Source organism: Carassius carassius, chromosome 39 (assembly GCF_963082965.1).
Source record: "Carassius carassius chromosome 39, fCarCar2.1, whole genome shotgun sequence".
Classification (NCBI taxonomy): Eukaryota; Metazoa; Chordata; class Actinopteri; order Cypriniformes; family Cyprinidae; genus Carassius; species Carassius carassius.
This window is the reverse complement of record NC_081793.1, coordinates 5,622,239-5,641,480: the sequence shown is the minus strand read 5'-3', so window position 1 is coordinate 5,641,480 and position 19,242 is coordinate 5,622,239. Positions and strand designations below refer to the sequence as shown.

Here is a 19,242-nt window from a genome sequence, read left to right as displayed (position 1 = left end):
AAAACACATACTCGATTAACATAATTCACATACACAGCGACTAATATTCATGAGAGACCTTCAGTGCATTCAGCATATGAGGGTTAAAAGATTTTTAATGGCCGTTTCCCGTAGCTAATGGCTGCCTCTCTCAATAAAATGCATTCTGTGGAAAAGCACATGCATCAATTCTGGGAAATTAATGCATGTGTGATTTAGTCACCAGGCCAGTGTGTTCACCACAGACTAGTTACAACACAATTAAGTACAACATTTTCACAGTGCTCTGGGAAACAGTATGTACCCAATGTCCACGGAGACCTAATCACTGCAATCCCTTTGATTGCAGAAACACTTCAGCTGTGCTCTAATTTCCTTTGGTAGCTTGACTCACTGAGTAGGGCATCTGATGTCTCCTATGGCATTTAATGAAGCGTTTGCATTTGCTCTAAACTCATAATAGCCCTTGACTGCTGTTTGAGTAAACATCGCCATTGTGTACGAGGCAGGTTTTTGTGGTCCGGACTACAGTTGCGGTATTAAAACACAGTCAAGTACAGTTCAACCTCAGGAGAGGAGTTTAATCTGATCTTCTTGCGCAACGTTATTGTTTCCAAATGACATCATGGCTCCTCCTGCATGATGATTTTCATTACAGATGTCAGCTGCATTTAAAGCCAAGCTTTCTGTGGCAAAGACAACTTGAGCAGCCAGGGGACATAAAGACGATGAGAAAGGCAGGCAACGGTATCAATACACCGGATGAGAAGAGCAAAAAAGTGGCTTCCTGTTTGCTCAATCTAAACAGCTTCAGCGCTGATGAATGAATACCAAAAATATCAAATAGCTGGTCGCATAGAAGGGACTTCAATGTTTTCACCACACTTTCACAGCGCAGATGTCAGTTAAGCTGCCAAATGAATTCCCTTTATTGCGCAGTTTACTTGTTGCACAATAATGGTCCCTTAAGAGCCTCAACATGGGTAGTGAACAGGCCTCAACCAATTTCCTCCACCGCAAAAGGGTTACACGTGTTTTCCACTTGTACATTTTATAACAACTGCAAGCGTTCTGGTCAAATTTGGATCTGAGAGAGTTCCGCATTCAGGCCAGAGTCTAGTAAACACACATTACAAGACAGGCGGGGGAACAAAAACGAAACTCTTGTTTTTCAGGAATCTTTCAGAGCCAAAGGAAAAAGCGTGCTGCCAACAGCACTGGATTTCAAACAAATTTTGTAAACACTCACCACCTCGTATCCTCCCAGTTTCTGAGCCGCTTGAAACATAGTCCAAAGGTTTACTGTAAGATGGATAACAAGGATGACGATTAGTTCCACAGGAGAGCAATGGGAAACGTTCACATCGGCCATGTTCGGGATAGCATACTTCCTATTATTAAGTATATGTTATGAGAATTTTCCAGGGCATTATTTGTATATATAGCATTTTTCACAATACACATCAACTCAAAGCAGCTTTACAGAAAATTATGATGCTTATATTATCTTGACATATTCATGCCTTAATGTCACATTTGATCAGATTAGAGCTGGGTGATAATACCTTACATCATGAGATGACATATACAATCAAGCAGTTGAGATTTGCTACAGTATACAGTATTTATAGTAATGCCTAGTTTTCACTTCCTACTTTTTAAAGAATATAGGCAGTATACTCTTACAGAAAAAGCTTCTTTGTTTGAATATTTGGTTCCGTGAAGAAACTTTAGCATCCATGGAACCTTTGCATGGCAGAAAGTGTTCTTTATAGCAGGGAAAAAAAGAACCTTTTTAAAAGAACCATTATTTTCTTACTGTGAAATGGATTTTAATAACATAAACAATGTTTTTTCCGCTGTGAAGAACTTTTTGTGGAATTAAAAGGTTCCATGGATTTTAAAAGTTCCATCAAGTTCCAGAATGTTCTTTTAAGTACTGTTTACTGAAAGGTTCTTTGGGAAACCCAAAATGATTATTCCATGACATCACTGTGAAAACCTCCTTTTGGAACCTTTATTTTGTAGTAGTGTATACTGTGCAGCATATAGTATGCTAGCATTCTATTCCGCACACAGCCATACTAACACATTCTTCCAATCAACTGAACATCAAATTAAAACTGAAACATGACTTGAAACGCTTGTCAATAATCCATTCCCCACTATTTAATTTTCACCACTTGAATGCTAATGCTAAGCAGGGGCCTCTTAGAAAGAGAGTGAGAACGGGAAAAAAAGATGAAACTAAATAAATTTGTGTCTGTTTAATGAAGCAGAGCTGTGCCACATTTATGAATAAGTCACAGCAGAAATGAATGAGGGACTTTGCTGCTGGGAGACTAATCAATCAAGATTCAATCGCCACACACACAAATCCACTGCATTTGTCAGAGCGCTGTTTGTCTGGCCTCATATCTTGCCATATTGATTTTTGCTTCCTCCCAATAGCTACTTCTGATTGACTGCTGGGTTACATGGTGAGTAGTTTTAAAGTCGGCTGAATGGCATTATAGATTACAACAGAGAGCTTTTTCTCTTTATCTGACACTGAAACATCAGTAAAGTACAAATACTACTGAAAAAATTTGTATCTTTAGGGGTAAAACAGCTTGTCACTGGGACAGTACCCTTAAAAGGACAACTTTGTAACTTATCTACCTCAAAAAGCTGCATATAAACACTGTAGAGGCTTTTTATTCTACATTCTTGGAATTTTTTTTTTGTTGGTCTGTTACCGCTGGTATTCCTTTCTTCATGCATTTTTTTCTGTCTTCAATATGTCTCTTTACATATTTGTTGATTTTAGTTGACATAATATTAAAACACGTGAATCAATGGGTTTAATAAAGTTAATAAAGTGATTGTGTCTCTTCAGATGATGAACAGTTTTAATTTAGCTTTTTATTCACCTGATAAACACTGATCAACGCACAAAGATAGTGCACATTGAATATTGTAAACAGATGCTCAAACACACTGCCTGATGCTTGAGAACCAATGAGGTTTGTTCAGTTGAGCTTCTGTTTACCATATTTAATGTACATTGATCAATGTTTTTGTGAATAAATTAACAATTTTCATTTTTGAATGAACCCTTTATCCCTTTAATTTAGCTTGGGCTGGCACAGTGGAATTTATTAAGACTCCATCAAACATCACTTGTTGGATATAGAGAAGTTTAAAATCTAATTTTATTGCTTAACAATTTTAAACCAGAAGATTGATGCCTGATTCACTTCCTTACTGCTTTCACAGAAGTATGAATCATCTTCTACAAGAACTGTGTGTCACACTATACAAGGATAAAAAAGGTTTATAGTGACGAGCGTCTCTAGTGTGAATAAGAACATGGCAGAGTACATCTCATCTGCTCTCTGGGCTCACGCAGAGACTCCTACACTCGTGTGTGCATCTTGATGTAGGTCAAATATGTTTCTATTTAATCACGATAAATGTAAATGATCCTTCCATATAAAACACAAATAATAGGCTTCACAGTCAGTAAACAGATCTATTCCATAACTTAATGAGGCACTTTCCTGGTTACATAAACAGCTGCTGAGGTATTTTAGAAACCAGCATAATTTTGCAGCCTAGTTACATTTATGTGCAATGTGCTAAATGTGGCTTATACAGATTTCTATGCAGCAATTCAATGTTTTTACCACCGACAACAGTGTTGAAAATCAATGGGACATATTATAGATAATAAAATATCTGCTTCCTTAGATGGATAGCTTGTATACTTTGTTTATGAGTTAAGCTACTGAGTTAAGCTACTTGTTTATTCACACTGTGTACTGCAAGTCAGAGCTGGAGAGCCGCATGGAAATAATTGTATTTAAACTCTGTAAATTATGTTGAACTACTCTGCAACTTTTAAATATAAATGACGAATTTTTTTGTTGTTTTGGGTCACTGTGAACACTGCGGAGTGTTTAGTCCCAACTAGATGAACACTTGATGTCAAAACTGAAAAACTGCTCCTTTTTCCAAACCAATGTTGTTGTTTTTTTCTTCTGTGGCACACAAATTTTAATGTTTGCATCATCAACGGCAAAGGCCATTGGTTCTCGCAATGTCATGTGACCGCAAATGTGATCTGAGATCTTCAATATACAGCTCATCTTGTATGGAAAACAACATTTCTGACATTCTGCATAAGATAATACTTTTACGTTTCACAGATGAACAGATTTGGACAGACTTTTCAAATGCCATCAAGGTGAAGAATCTGTACTTACTCTGTTTGAAGCCCAAGTACGGTATCCTCTCAATGGGAGTTTTCCTCTCTTTCATGTACTTATACAGCTCCACCAGGAAGGCCTGCTCGTCTGTGTGGCACTCCTCACCCATCTCCACCTTCGGGTTATCCTCAGGCGTCACTTTTTTACAATTGGGCTTGGGCTTGGACACTCCTGATTTTGAGTCCCCCTTCATCTAAACAATGAGACATATTTAAGAATATTGAAAAGCACGCTTGGTCTGCCGTAGGTGGATAACATCACAAACTACTTAAAAAAAAAATACAAATATTATATAAATATAAATAAGATAATGCATCTTTTACATCAGTGGTTCTCAACAAGTGGTGTTTTCATTTATGATTGAATCATTGGTTTTAAATTAATCTTTTTTAATTTTCTTAATCAGTACTATTGTCTTGTTCTCCAGTAACATTGTCAAAACATCCTTAAAATAGAATAATCATCACTGTATTGTGTTCACTACTAATTTCCCCTAGCTATATGCTAAAAAAATTTGCCACTGGAGTCCGAAAAATTGTTAAAACTAAATTGAAGACTTACTTTATTCAATTATAATTTATTTAATTTATTTTGCAATAATATTTGGGTTATGTAACCCTTTTTTTAAAACCCCTTATTCTCACTAAAGCTGCATTTACAGTACAATTATGAATATATTAATAATTTCAAATAATTGTTTTCTATCTGAATTTTTCAAAATGTAATTTATTCCTGTGAGGACTTTTTAGCAGTCTGTACTCCAGCCTTCAGTGTCACATGATCCTTCAGAAATCATACTAATAATATGCTGTTTAGCTGCTTAAGAAATATTCCTTGTGATTTTCAATGTTGAAAACAGTTGGGCTGCTTAATGTTTTTGTGGAAATCATAATGTTTTTTTTTTTGTAGAATTCTTTGATGAAAAGACAATTCAAAAGAACAGCATTTTTGTAACATCATGAATGTCATATTTGATAAAATGAATGCACCCTTGCTGAATAATACTAATTTACGCGAATCTTTTTTTTAATTAACCCCTCATTTTTGAACAGCACTGAAAACAGGTTGAAAATACAGATCAAAGTGATGTTGTTGTTTGTTTGTTTGAAAATCAAAACATGCATACCTCCAGCTAAGAACCACTAGTTTATATACTGATTGTTTTCAGGTCTGGAAAAAAACAAATGTAGCGTAAAAATAGATGCTGTGGATTTCCTCAATACCACTGCAAGCTCTCACACACTTAAAATAGCTGTTCTGACCCCGGAGTGAGTGTTTGAGAACTGTTCTGGAGTCAGTTTTACAGTTTCAGGCCCCACCATGCTGTCACATGCTGCAGTCATCACTGGCCCACACACGTCTGTTTAGCCATCTGTTCCCGATAATCGAGAGCATTTATTTTCCAAAAGGAGTTATCAAGGCCAGTGGAATATGTGAACATATACAAAAAAAAAAAGTCAAAGAAAGAAACACTGAGGCATTAGGTTACGTTGACATGAACTAAACAATCCCTGGAAGCAGTATAACATGCTTTTTGAAGTGTATGTATGCGTGTTCTGTATCATATAAGAGCAACTGCAAAACAAAAACCCTTTGTTTTTAGTTACAATTCTGTTTTTTATTATCACTGAAGCCAAATTACTCTTCTTGAAATATAGTTATTTTTGTTGCACAGCAAAGATTTACACTCCAGTGGTGTTCCACAGAAGATCAGGACTCCCTAAATTAAAATCGAATTGTGAGGTAAAGATTCCCATCCCAAGTCAAGCAGCTGATGGGGTCCCGAAAGACCATGAACCAGATTAGATCACATCAGAGTCAGGGCCGGTTTAGATCACAGAATGTTTTCAAGGTTCTCAACAAAGCTGGGGTGAATTAGCTGCTGTTTTGCCGGACAAATATTCATCCAGACAAGGAAGGTCATAAAACACTGCCCTCATGCTGGCAGGAGATTGGACAGGAAATGACATGTAAGGGCAAAGGTTGATAAAATAACAAAAAGAAAAACAACTGAAGCCCATTAGTCAAACATGGGAAACTGAAGAAACAGTAACACTAAATGCCAGACAGGAGGTGGAGGGGGAAAGTGCTTCAGATTGATGTATTAAAACTGAGACTAATCTACTCATAACGAACATAAAAAAAAAATAAAAAATGCACTAGAAAATGCAGAAAATAAAGGATGACCTATATATCTGTGACCTTGTCTGTACTGGACAATAATGAGGTTTTGAAATTGTCTGCACTGAATGATATTGGAAGCCGATAATAGGCTTATTTATTTATTAATTTATTTTAAATGTAACAAGTACTGTATACTGTTCTTTCATACCAGTTTTCAAACTATATATATTTTTTTACCTTTAGTATTATTTTATTATTTCAGTTTTGTTTTACATTATCCGGCTTTTACAGCAGTAAAATTAATTAATTTGAATTTTGTATTTGGTAAGTATTGTATAATATCAATTTATGATCAATTTAAATATTTTATTACTGTATAATTAAAAATTTAAAACTCAGGTTTTAGTGTGCTTTCATATTTATTTATTTTGATTCATATTTAGTACACAATAGTAATTATTTATAACATTAGCCATGGCAGTCACTACTGATTTCTACGGTGTTTTCTACATAAACATTCCTGGAAACTGCTGTGCATGATGGTCAGACAGTCTTCTCTTGTCTTACTACTTCTATATGTGGACCAGACCTTATGCTGATAGTCAAAAGTTTGGCTCTGGGGTGGGGGGGGGGGGGGGGTGGGGGGGGGGGGGGTGGCGGTGGTGGCTAGAATTATTTCTTAATGTGAAAAGAATTATCTTGAAATTTGTATTGACCAGAATTTCAGCATCTGTGTATTTCTACAGCCATACCTTGACTAGAGACTTGCCCTCCACACCATTGCTCTCTTTGGCAGTACAGCCCTGCCCCTGCGAGTCTCGCCGCTGGGAGATGGAGAGCTTCTTCTTCCGGGGCCGGCCCTTCAGGTTGGGTGCTGTGGACAGCAAAAGAGCAATTAGAGCGGTTACTGACAGCCATGTGTACCCACAGCACATAAAGACCACTGACATCTGCTCACTGCTCTATAGCACAAATAAGGAAACATGACAACATATAAGCCACGTCTGCGGTAGACACACATACACTTCAGCCGGCATTGTTCCACCAACTGGTTGCTTAACAAGTGATCCCTGGAGCCATACCAGTGACTTACATTGCTTTAAATTATATATCACCCTGCTTCATTCTGGCACTCAGGGCTTAATTATCCTGAGACAAGGTCAAAATGCTGTCTGTCACTGTTACAGGCATTCTTGATCATCAGTTCCACATCATTTTCCTATTACATTGCCCTCCGAGCAAAAATGTTAGATAATACACATTGTAATTCACAATTCACAGAATGAAAGGATGTGTCAACAACTGGAAAACAAAAAGAACCCGAAGGGTAAATGGCTAAAAAAAAAAACATATCATCATGGCTCAAAATAACAGCGGAAAGTGAGGTAGGTGCTGCTGGGTCAGCCTTAAAAGATTCGTTCTTCCAAAAATAAAAATTGTGCCGTTATTCGCTCGCACATTTGTTAGATATTGCCCAATAATCTAACTTTCCACTTGACATGGCATAGCCTAACCATATGAGGCATGTGGCACTTCAGCACTTCTTTTTGAAGGTCATATTTCTATAGTTGTAAATTCTACCTTCTTAAAAATAAAGTTTCTTCATTGGCAAACCCTTTCCATTGCAGAAAAGGTTCTTTATTGTGGAAAACAGATTTTTCAAATTATTAAAATTTTCTTCACAAAAGGTTATTTTAAGAACAATTCACTGAAAGGTTCCTACGGGAACCAAAAATGATTGCAAAAGCAATACTTTTCTTACTGATTTCATCGCATATTGAATGTATTGCCTTATCTTTTTGAGTTCACCTCTAAAACTGAGTGTCAGTATTTGGCTTCATATTTCATACATCTTGTCTGCAAAGACATTTAACAAGTGAATTTGCTTTACATTGCTTTACGTACGTCAGCAGAAGCTAGAGATCATGGTTTATAAAGTTTCCGAATTTTTTCTTACACAAACGCATTGCTACAGAAGGCCTTTATTAACCCCCTGGAGCACTTTTTATGATAAATGAACGCACTTTATTGGACTGCAAAAATCTCGACCCCAATTCACTGCCATTATAAAGCTTGGAAGAGCCAGGGCATTTTTTTTATATAACTCTGATTGTATTTGTCTGAAAGAAGGAAGTCATATACACCTAGGATGGCTTGAAGGTGAGTAAATCATGGGGTAATTTACATTTTTTGGTGAACTATCCCTTTAATCAATAAGGACAATTTAATACAATAGAACAAATATACAAAATAAAAAATAGAGTGCTTTAGGTTTCTGAAGTACATCTACCTCACTAATATATGTAAGAAATACAATAGAAATTGAATAAATTAATCAAATATAAAATAAAACACTGTACAGTCTTCACTGTATTAATGAAAAATATAACAATTCCTATTAAAGCTACAAAAGTGATTCAGTCAAGAGCAGTGAGTAATTTTCACTTTCACTTTTGTGGTTTGATTAACATTAAAAACACTCTAAGACCTAATGCAGGGATCCTGTATATTGTGTAAATTAGGGGCTTCACAATTAATCAATTAATCGTTCAAAGTCCACTTGTTATTCTGCATGCTTAAGATGCATTTTTTCTTTATACATGTTATCTTAATGGGGTTTTCCATTGTTTTAATTTTAGTTTTAGTATAACATTATAATACCTTTCATATTTTTACTTTTTTATAATTAAAAGAAGAAACCAATCAATCCAATGTATATACAGTACGGTTTCAACGGCAACAACATAAACAAACGTTACTGCACATGTGCGCTTTTTTGTAAACAAAGCAGAGCTATGCTTACAAACGCTGCATTATCAGGCATATAACATGCAAGTCTTCCTTCAGAAATAGTGATATAAAAACACCCGTGCCTCGTTTTGATATTTAAACATATAAATGTAAGGAATTATCATTTTAAACGCAGGGTGGCCAACTCTCACGAATCTGGCGTACAGTTGCATCAAACGATGGAATAAACATCATTCAATGTAAATTGCGATAATCATAATTAATAATCGCATAATCAACGATGTCATAATTGTGCAGCCCTAGTGTTGATGCAAATCAAACACAGCTAACTGTGTTTATATGAATACTTGCATAAAGTCAGTAATTTTGACATTTGAATGTATTGGACCATTTAAGTGCATTTATGAGTGTGCACAGAAAACCATCTGTCAGACAGTATGCAATGGCTGTATTAAGATTCTTTTGTGACTTGTACTAAATTACCCGTTTATCAAGACTGCTTATATATCCGCCACCGCTGATACCCACACTGCTGAGTGAACAGTCTTTTGGGGTCTAAGGAAAAATCAAATGTTTCACATTTCTAGTTTCTAAAAGCTTTCATTGTGCACCTGATGAATGCCATCAAAGCATCTCTAGCATCAAGCTGGAATACAACAAGCTGAAACTCGGCGCAGCGAAAGGCAGGCGGAGCTTTTGACATCAGGACAGGTGCTCTCGAGCACAGGTTCACTGAGGTCAGCCGCCACTACATTCCATGTGCGCTGATAATTAAATCATCGCCAAGGTTACGCAGTGCCCAAGGCTGCAGCCACAATCAGGCTGGCAACATGATCTGCCCTTGGAAAAGAAAAGACAGCATCAACTAATCAGCTGAAGAAAAGCTTTTTTTATTTTTGGATTCTTTTCTCAAGGAACCACCTTTTTCATCAAATCTGGCGCATGCATAAGTGGGTTCAGAGAAACGGCATCAAATGAGTCCATTTGTTCATAAATAAACATTTATGTAAGAAGCCTTTTTGTCACCTTGGCAACAGGCAGGTTGTTTACTTGGCTGCTGTGGCCATGACAAACACATTTGCGCAGGCATCCGTGGGCTCGCAGAGGAAAGGCTTACGTTTATTGAGGAAATGAGGGTGCTTCTTTCTTAAGTGTCACTTTTCCTTTGTTCCTTAGACTAATCCACTCAAACGGGATTCACATTCACCGATTCTTCCTCTTTTAGCTTCCACCCCACATCAAAATCATTTGAATTCTAGTCCTGTGAGTAATTTATTACTCATGATTGCCGGAGTACATTCGCTTCTTAGCTTCACGCTTGTTATCCTGCATTGAGCTCTCCAATACGGACAAGCCATTCCACATTTTTTAAGACTTCCATATTATAAATAACAAATAATAAGTTAGTTTAATATGCACACTGCCGTTTAAAAGTTTGGGGATGCTCACTAATATGGAATGATATTCCGGACCATTTTTTAAAAGGAATTTGCAAATTGTATTTTCATATGCATAAATTGAGATATAATCCAAACGCAATTGCAAATCTTGCATTTAAAAATACAAACAGTAATGGCAGGCTTACGGACATGGAAAAAACATTTCGGCAGTTACTGTGCATTAGCAAAAGCAAAAATGCAAACTAATATTAAAAAACTAATATTAGTTCACATTTAAAAACGTTTCTATTTTGATTAAGTTATAAAAAAAATAATAATAAAAAAATATATATATATATATATATGTATATATATATATATATAGTATCACCTAATAAATGTAAAATGTGTAATAAATAATCTCAGGTCCATTTAGGATCTTTTTAACCTACATATAGAACCTTCATAATCTGAAATATACATTTAATATCAAATTAATTTCCAAAAATTAATTTAGTTGCTCTTTTAAAATTAAACCAAAACAAATGAACATGCAATAGTTGTTTGAATTTTTTGGCCAAGTTTACTGTTTAAATTAAAACATGGATGGAAGTTGTGATATTCCTTAAATATAATGTTTTAATAAATTGTATTATTATTTTTTATACTTCAAATAGTAATATTTTTTTTAATCCATTGCACATAATTCAAAGTAATATCCCCCTAAATCAGGTTTCCATCTAAGCCTGCTGATGACACATAACAACTGTGATATCTGTCTCTCTCTCTCTCTCTCCCTTATTCTTGCACACAATATGGGGACTAGATTGGACGATATATCAGCCAGGCTGAAGAATCTGCCAATATTTGGGTGATTGTGAGATAATCAGCCATTGTGAGATAACTGGCTATTAAGTGTTCCTACTTAGGCAGAAGAATAATGTTAAAACTTTTAGTTAAAATGTATATATATCCAAACCCCCATGTCAATGAGTAATACACACTGAGTGTGTTAACATGTGTACATGCTTTAAATACACCCATAATGCTTTAGTGCTATTGGTGATCATACAGTTGTGTTACTGTATTGTAAAAATGAAACGCCAATTATCCTAAGTAACAGCCGACCCTTTCTTTATATGTCTTCTTTTCTAGTTTCCCCTTAGTCTCAGCCTCAGACGTCACGACCACGGACCACTGGCTAAACATCTGATGCGTTTGGGGAAAAAAAGTGGAAAACGCTTCAGGAGTGTCAAAGTCATCATAGGATTTATTGAATTCTACAGGATTTCCGCGAGACGTGTGTGTCATGTTCTTTAACATTCCGCCTGGAAACATAGATACCATGGCACCAAACCCCCTCACGAAAGAAGACGTCATGTTTACAACTGTGACGACGAGCGATTATCAGGATCAACTAAATGCTGGATTTTCAAAAGTATGTGAAATATTTAAAGTTCGCGGCATGTAATCTTTAAAATACATCCGAGAGTTTTACAGACTGGTCTATTACTGTAGTGACATTTCCATGCCTCGAAACTGGACAATGAATGAAACGGACTGTGATTGGTTGTTTGACATGTCAGTCAAACGGTCTCATGGGTGGGCCTTGGCCAATGAAAGCTGCCATGAATTCCAGACCTTCAGCCTGAAGGTCTGGCTACGCAAAACTAGTTTCCCCCTAAACTGACGGCTCCCATTGTCACAAACATCAAAAGATCATTACCGCAACTCAGTTGCTTTTGTTTCCAGTAATCTCTGCGCTTTCCCTCTGTGGATTTTAACAGGTCATTTACCACGGTGCTGAGGGCTGATGGGTGGCCAAAGCTTTGAAGCCAAGCAGGGCTTCTCTACCTTCTTCCAAAGTCATTACAGAGCACTATGGGGTCTCTAGCAGATCAAATATCTGCTTGTGCATTCCTGTGGTCTTGCTTTTTCCTTTGAGCAAATATGTTTGAAGCATATCTGCGGATTCTCTAGAGTTTTGGCCTGAAACATTTGCGGTGGATGGAAGTTTCAGAGGAAGCCAAATTAAATGAACTGTATCTGAGAGTCTCATTCAAAGTCAGCCCACACCCGTCCGCCCAAAACACACACACACACACACACTCGGCACAGCATGGGAAAAATATTCGCCCTCACATTTCATGGATTAAATCATTGTACTTTCTGTTTACAAAAACTATAAACTTAAACAATTTCAACTTAATATAATAAATAAAACTGTACAGTTTACACAAAATTTTTAATATCATGATTCAATATGACTTGATATTTTCAGGCATTTTTTACTTAATATTTGGAAGCATTTGATTGATGGTAAAATGTTAGGCTATGATATTATTGGTTATGGTTATTATTATATTTTCCTGCTCACATGGTTATGGATACATCATCAGAAAAGTCATTTTATAGCTAAATAAACATAATATGAATTGAGAAAATTCAAATTCCGAGCAAATGTCCAAAAAAAACAGAAAACATTGTTGTCTTTGTTCTTTTTCGTTTGTTTTCTTTGTTAGTGATTTTTTTTATTTCTCCAGCTATTTGCCAAGGCAACATTTCTCATTTTCATTTGGCCGTAGCTTGTACAAATATCAATTAATTAAAAACTATATAGACATAGATATTACACACACAAATTGATAAAATGACAATATTACTTAGAACTGAACATACAGTATATATTAATATAAACTACAATAGTATGCCAGTCTGGCAATGAGTTCAATGATTAAACTAACAGTGGTGTTCACTGAGTTTGACATATCGGATTGCTGTGGAAGAGCAGACTGTGCTGAAAGGTCACGCTCATCACATGACCTGTGTGTTCTGGCACACGTCCAACTGATGAACTCTGTTGCTTTCATTCTGCAGGAAGACAGAGTAGCTGCACGCCAACTTCTGCCAGGCTAGTCCCGCCCATGTTTTCATCACCATCCAGCTGCACTTCCATTCATAACACCCCGGCACACGTCAGTGAGGTAACTGGATTATATGAGCACTTAAATAACAGACACATTCATAGCAATAATCCACAGATCAGAGTAAGAAATCTGTTAAACAGGAACTGTCTCCTTAGCTCTCTCACATGGCCTGTTCACACATACAGGGGGTTTACAGCTTTACAGTCACTTTTCTGTTGGTCATGTTATGTCTGATAATGGAAAAATGGCCAAAATTAAACATACTATTTAGTGGTCCACCATTACAGATTTTTTGATGGGCGATGCAGATACAAAGCTGATACATATACTGCACAATTTAATTTCAGTAACATGTATCAAATGTACACGAATTGCTGCAATGAAATTTAGATTTTTTTTTTTTACATATTAAAAATATATATATTTAACTTGTAAATTGAATCAATATGAAAAAAAAAACGTGAATTTTCCTAAAATAGCATTTAATAGTTTAAAACATGGCATTCTTGCACTGCCAAAATAAAAGTCCCAAGGCTGTCACAACAACAGCTTCCAACACTTATTGACCAACGCAGATAATTTTAAAAAATCCAACAATCTGCCAATATATTGGTAATTTGTAGGTCATCAGCTAGTACAACACTAAAATAAAACAAAAACAAAAAGAAACCAATTAAATGCAATAAAAAGCAAAGGCAATCTAAATGTAAAAAAGGACAATTAAATATACTGATATATATTCCATACCAATAATGAGAATCATTAACGATGAAAAAAAACAAACAAAAAAACTATGGGCTTATAATGGTAAATAAGAGATATTGTATTTATACACTACCGGTCAAAGGTTTGGAATAATCAAGCTTTTTAAAAATATATTCAAAAAGAAAATAGTTATTTTAAACTGTAATAATATTTCACAATATTACTGTTTGTAGATAAATGAAGCTTTGGTTTTTGGCTTTCAAAAACATGTAAAAAATTTAATTATTCCAAATTTTTTACTGGAAGAAAATATTGTGCCTAATGTGAACAGCAGATGGGCTGTGATTTGGAAACCTGTCTGACAATCATAATTTTTGTGATTTCCTTATGGTGGTACTAAGATATTAGGCACTTTGGCTTTAAATGTTTCTCAGTTTCATCTAAAAATGAATGACTTGTGATCGTTTTGTCGCTGCAAACTGCTGAACACCCTTTATTCTCCCTCTCTCGTGGCCTGATGTAATTCCTCGCTCTGTGTGATTTAATACAGCACTATACAGCAGATGGCACTGTGAGGTGCAGGAGGTGCAAAACATACACGATGAATAAATAATATCGCCCTGGTTATTAATGCTGCGCTCTCCCAAATCCCCCACTGAAACAGCAACACTTCTATCTTTTAATCGCTCAGAGTGTTGAGCAGAAGTCTCTGAATCAGCGCAACTTCTGCAAGGCTTGTTTTATTTAATTTTTTTACAGTGCAGATTGGACCAAACAATGAGTCAATGTTACTGCACGTCCCCTCATGGGGGAAATGCGGTGTGAGCTTGTAGATGATGCACACACCAAGGTCAGATGCTACTTCAAGAGGGAGCAAGTGGTAGAGTCACAGCACATCTCTTAAATCTGTGGTGCACGAACACACACACACACACATATGCTGGAGGAAGGCATTGGTGCTAGATACGGCGTGTTTGTTATTTATTCATCCGGATGTTGTGCTGAAGTGTGCGGTGTTATGTCATGTGCGATTGTGGGAGAAAGCTGCATCAGCTTGATCCCTCCTCACACGCTCCAGCCGGCCTGTGCCATATGACGTCTTCTCACAGACCTAAGAACTTCTTTATATTTCAGGAAGAAAACGTGAATGGTGCTTGCCTAGTCAGAAGTCACTGTCACTTTGACTGGGTGTTGCTAGGTGGTTCTGGGAAGTTGCTTATTGGTCAAAGTCAAAAGAGTCCACATCCTATGATATTCTATAACATTCCCTTTATATATGCCTTGGGTCATTCTATAAATGATTAAGAAAGATCTTCCATGCATTTTATTGTTCTGCAGGTGAGAATAAACTTTGATTAGTTAGAAAAGCAGTCTGTTGCTTCCCCTTTGCTGTTTTGTTTGTTTGAATTGATGTTATTTTGAAGAAAAAAAGAAAGAAAAGCAGAAAGTCACATGATTTGAGGTACTGTAATATTTATGTCCGAACAACAAAAGGTGTGGGAAAGGTTACAAATTAAAGTTAAAGCTGACAATTATTTTCATGTTATGGCCAATAACTAATAAATGGCCAATACTGAATTATTTATATTTTGCCAGAAAATAAATAACCAATAAACAAACAAATGAATAATTAAATAAATAACTGTTAGAAGTGAGCTTAAAAATTCCAAATATCAACCAAAATATTGTTCAACAGATATATAAAAAACTTACTGGCTGATGCCGTTGTTTGAAAAATGGCGAAAATCGGCAGATATATCGGCCTTGCCAATATATCGGCCGACCACTAATTATATTTAACAGTAATAAGTTATTTCTGTTTTTTTTTACATTAAAATTATAGCTGACATTAATTTTCATGTTATGGGCAATAACTATAAATAACTTACAATAACTAATAACTAAACATAACTAATGAATATTCATTTTGAGATTAGCTAAAGACTACATTTCAAAATATTAAACTATATGTAAAGTTATTAAATGATTAGGTGTTCGATGGTGAGTGTTAGGTGATGGTATATTATTATTGTGTGTGTGTTTGTGTGTGTCTGTGTATGTGTATGTGTATGTATATATATATATATATATATATATATATATATATATATATATATATATATATATATATATATATATATATATATATATTTGTACTACAACAATATATGAACATGAGAAATGTGTCCATAGCAAATAAGTGTAAAATATAAATGAATAAATAAACAACGTGTGTTTATTATTTCCTGTTAACAATAATACAAATCTTTAATATTACCCAATAATGAATATGGTATTGATATATTGTGCAACCGTTTTTTAATAACGTTTTGTTTTGGTACAGTTTTAACACCATTATTAAATAAAAATAAAACAAGTCTGATTTGTTCAAAACCATTTAGTGCCACAAGATATTTTAGTCACAAAACAATGTAACCAAAATGATAAAAATAAATAAGACTAATCTAACTTGATCCAACCCTTTTGCTCTGCTTCTGCCCAGTAAGTTTTTAGCAGCAGCAATCTGCTCTTCTACTCTTCTGCTCTCAATATGCTAATATTCTGCCTCAGCTTCTGTTATGAACTTCTGACTAACTGCAATTTGATCTCCACCTAAAAATAATCCAATGTCATTTTGTCTCTCTCTCTCTCTCTCTCTCTCTCTCCCTTTCATTTTCTTCACACATTCCTTTCAATCCTCTCTGTCAGACTCTGCTGTATTTTTTTTTTTTTAGGTCAAATCCACCTGAAGTCACATGATTAAAAAATAAAGCTCTTGTGAGCTCAGACTGTGTTATTAAAAAAGCTCAGATGTAAGAGTAATCGCCAGCACTGGAGAGTTGTGCTAAATTATTTATATACTGTACGTCATGTTACAGGAGTCATCTCATCGACAGCCAGTTGCCCTCTAGTGTTACTGTGAGGTATTACTCACACCAGGACAATAGTGACACACACACACAGCAAAATAAAACCAGTCAATACAGCTAGACCAGCAGAATCACTTTAACCCCTTCCTGTCATGACATCATATTAGATAATGTAATATCTGTATGGATAAATATTCAATAATGTATAAATAATTATATATTATTACTATTAATAATAAAATTATAATTATTAATTCTACTAAAGTAGTGACAATATTTTTACACTTATCTCTTTTTTATGTTGCAAATAAATAAATAAATACCCAACCAACCATAATGGTCATGCATTTAATTATTTGTGCAAGTACCAGCAATTTAAATATTATATAAATAATAATAATAATAATAATAATAATAATAATAATAATAATATACTTTAACTCATTACTGCCTAATTCACAGTTTAACATAAAAGCTTTTGTAACACATGCTCCTGAAAGTCATGTTGGGGTGTGTTGTCAGCCTTGGCACAAGCGATTGTGGAACGGGACACTACGAGAGGGATTTATAGACATCCACATTAACAGTCGCTGGTGAACAACAGATGTGTCGTCAACCGATCCTGCCCCTCAACATTTACTTCCCTGTACTGGATTTCATCCTCATTTAGACATGCCACAGTATGACGAGTATTACGGGAGGAGGTTATGACTGAGACTGGATCCACACACACACTGGCGCAGGAATGTGTAATAACCATCATGCCAATTTCTCATAAATCTCATTTATTTTCCTAACTCTGTCGCTCTGCGCTGCTCCCCACCCCCCGCTGAAGACGCTAATATGCCCTGTGGTTTGACCAAGAACTGGCCATCTATGTTGACGTTTAATGTATTGGATATTTGGCATTTGCAGTGGATTAATGCGGTCTGTGAATAAATTCAAGCGGGGTGAGCAATGAGCTCAAGAATAGATTTGTGCGGTCTAGAAATTGCTATTAAAAGAACTGCTGCTCATCTGCATAGAACTGTATATTTTATATATGTATAAATCATATGTGGCAAAAACATATTTGAAACAAAATACATTTTGCTAAAATTTCACATTTTTAAAATGCATAAAATTGTTGAAATATAAATATTTTTATTATTAAAATCAACTGTTATGGGTTTGATTTCAAAGGGATATTTATATAAATGTATGTATATGAAATTGTTATTTAGTGTGTGTGTATAAGTGTATATATGTATGTGCCTGTGTAGAAAAAAATTAAAATATGAAAATGTATTTATAGTGTTCCTGTAGCTCAATTGGTGGAGCATTGGGGGTTCGATTACCCAGGAACACAAAATTGATAAGCTGAATGCACTGTAAGTCGCTTTGGATAAAAGCATCTGCTAAATGCATAAATTTAATTTAATTTAATTTAATTTATTTAATTTATATATATATATATATATATATATATATATATATATATATATATATATATATATATATATATATATATATATATATATATATATATATATATAGCAACCAAATTATAATGCTAAATACATGTATTTATAGCAATATTTCCACTAAGTATTAGCAATATCTTTTCCCAATATCTTTTTGGCTATCAGAAAATATATCAAAAATACATATGTATTGTATAGTAATTTATGGCATAAGCTTGAAAGAAGGTAAACATTATTTTTCACAGCTAGATTTTGAGCTACAACAATGCAATGATCCATGTGAGAAAATATGACAGAAAGCGCACCATCCTGTGGCAAATTCATCAAACTAAATTGCATGATATCCATGGGGAGAGCAGAGAGCACAGTGCAAATTTGCATCAGAATTGCTGATGCAACCGCATTACCGCCAGCACAGCGCAAGTGCGGCCCCGACTGACAGATGCATCCTGGGGGACAAAATAAAAGGCCAGCATGTTTCTCAGACAGTCCTCTTAAGCTGGAAGCATGTGTGTTTGTGTGTCTGAGAGATAGACAAAGAGATGGACAGATCTGTCCACTTATGTAAGCATGAAGGACCTGGGCATCCCTGTTAGCTCTCCATCTCGCCTGTGTGTTAACTGTGGGTTAGTTAAGGTGGTCCTGAGGCGGGGGGATGCAGCAGGTTCCAGATGGCTCTTCATATGTTGTAATATCAGTTCTTCTGCACTGCAGTCCAGACGCATGAGCACTATGATACATCGTCTGCCAGATACTAAATATTCACTGCTCTTTATAAGATTAGCAGCATCTTG

At 35.4% G+C, this 19,242-nt stretch overlaps 1 protein-coding gene across 1 annotated transcript in view; it reads right to left on the bottom strand.

The window, feature by feature from the left end:
* LOC132121275 (AT-rich interactive domain-containing protein 5B-like) overlaps nt 1-19,242 on the bottom strand; it is a 125,808-nt gene that overhangs the window by 30,109 nt on the left and 76,457 nt on the right. Inside the window, exons 5-7 of the mRNA XM_059530524.1 lie at nt 7,106-7,227; nt 4,227-4,422; nt 1,229-1,281 (exon numbers count right to left, since the gene is read on the bottom strand). Coding sequence (XP_059386507.1) covers nt 1,229-1,281; nt 4,227-4,422; nt 7,106-7,227 — 371 coding nt within the window. The remainder of the gene's footprint in view (nt 1-1,228; nt 1,282-4,226; nt 4,423-7,105; nt 7,228-19,242) is intronic.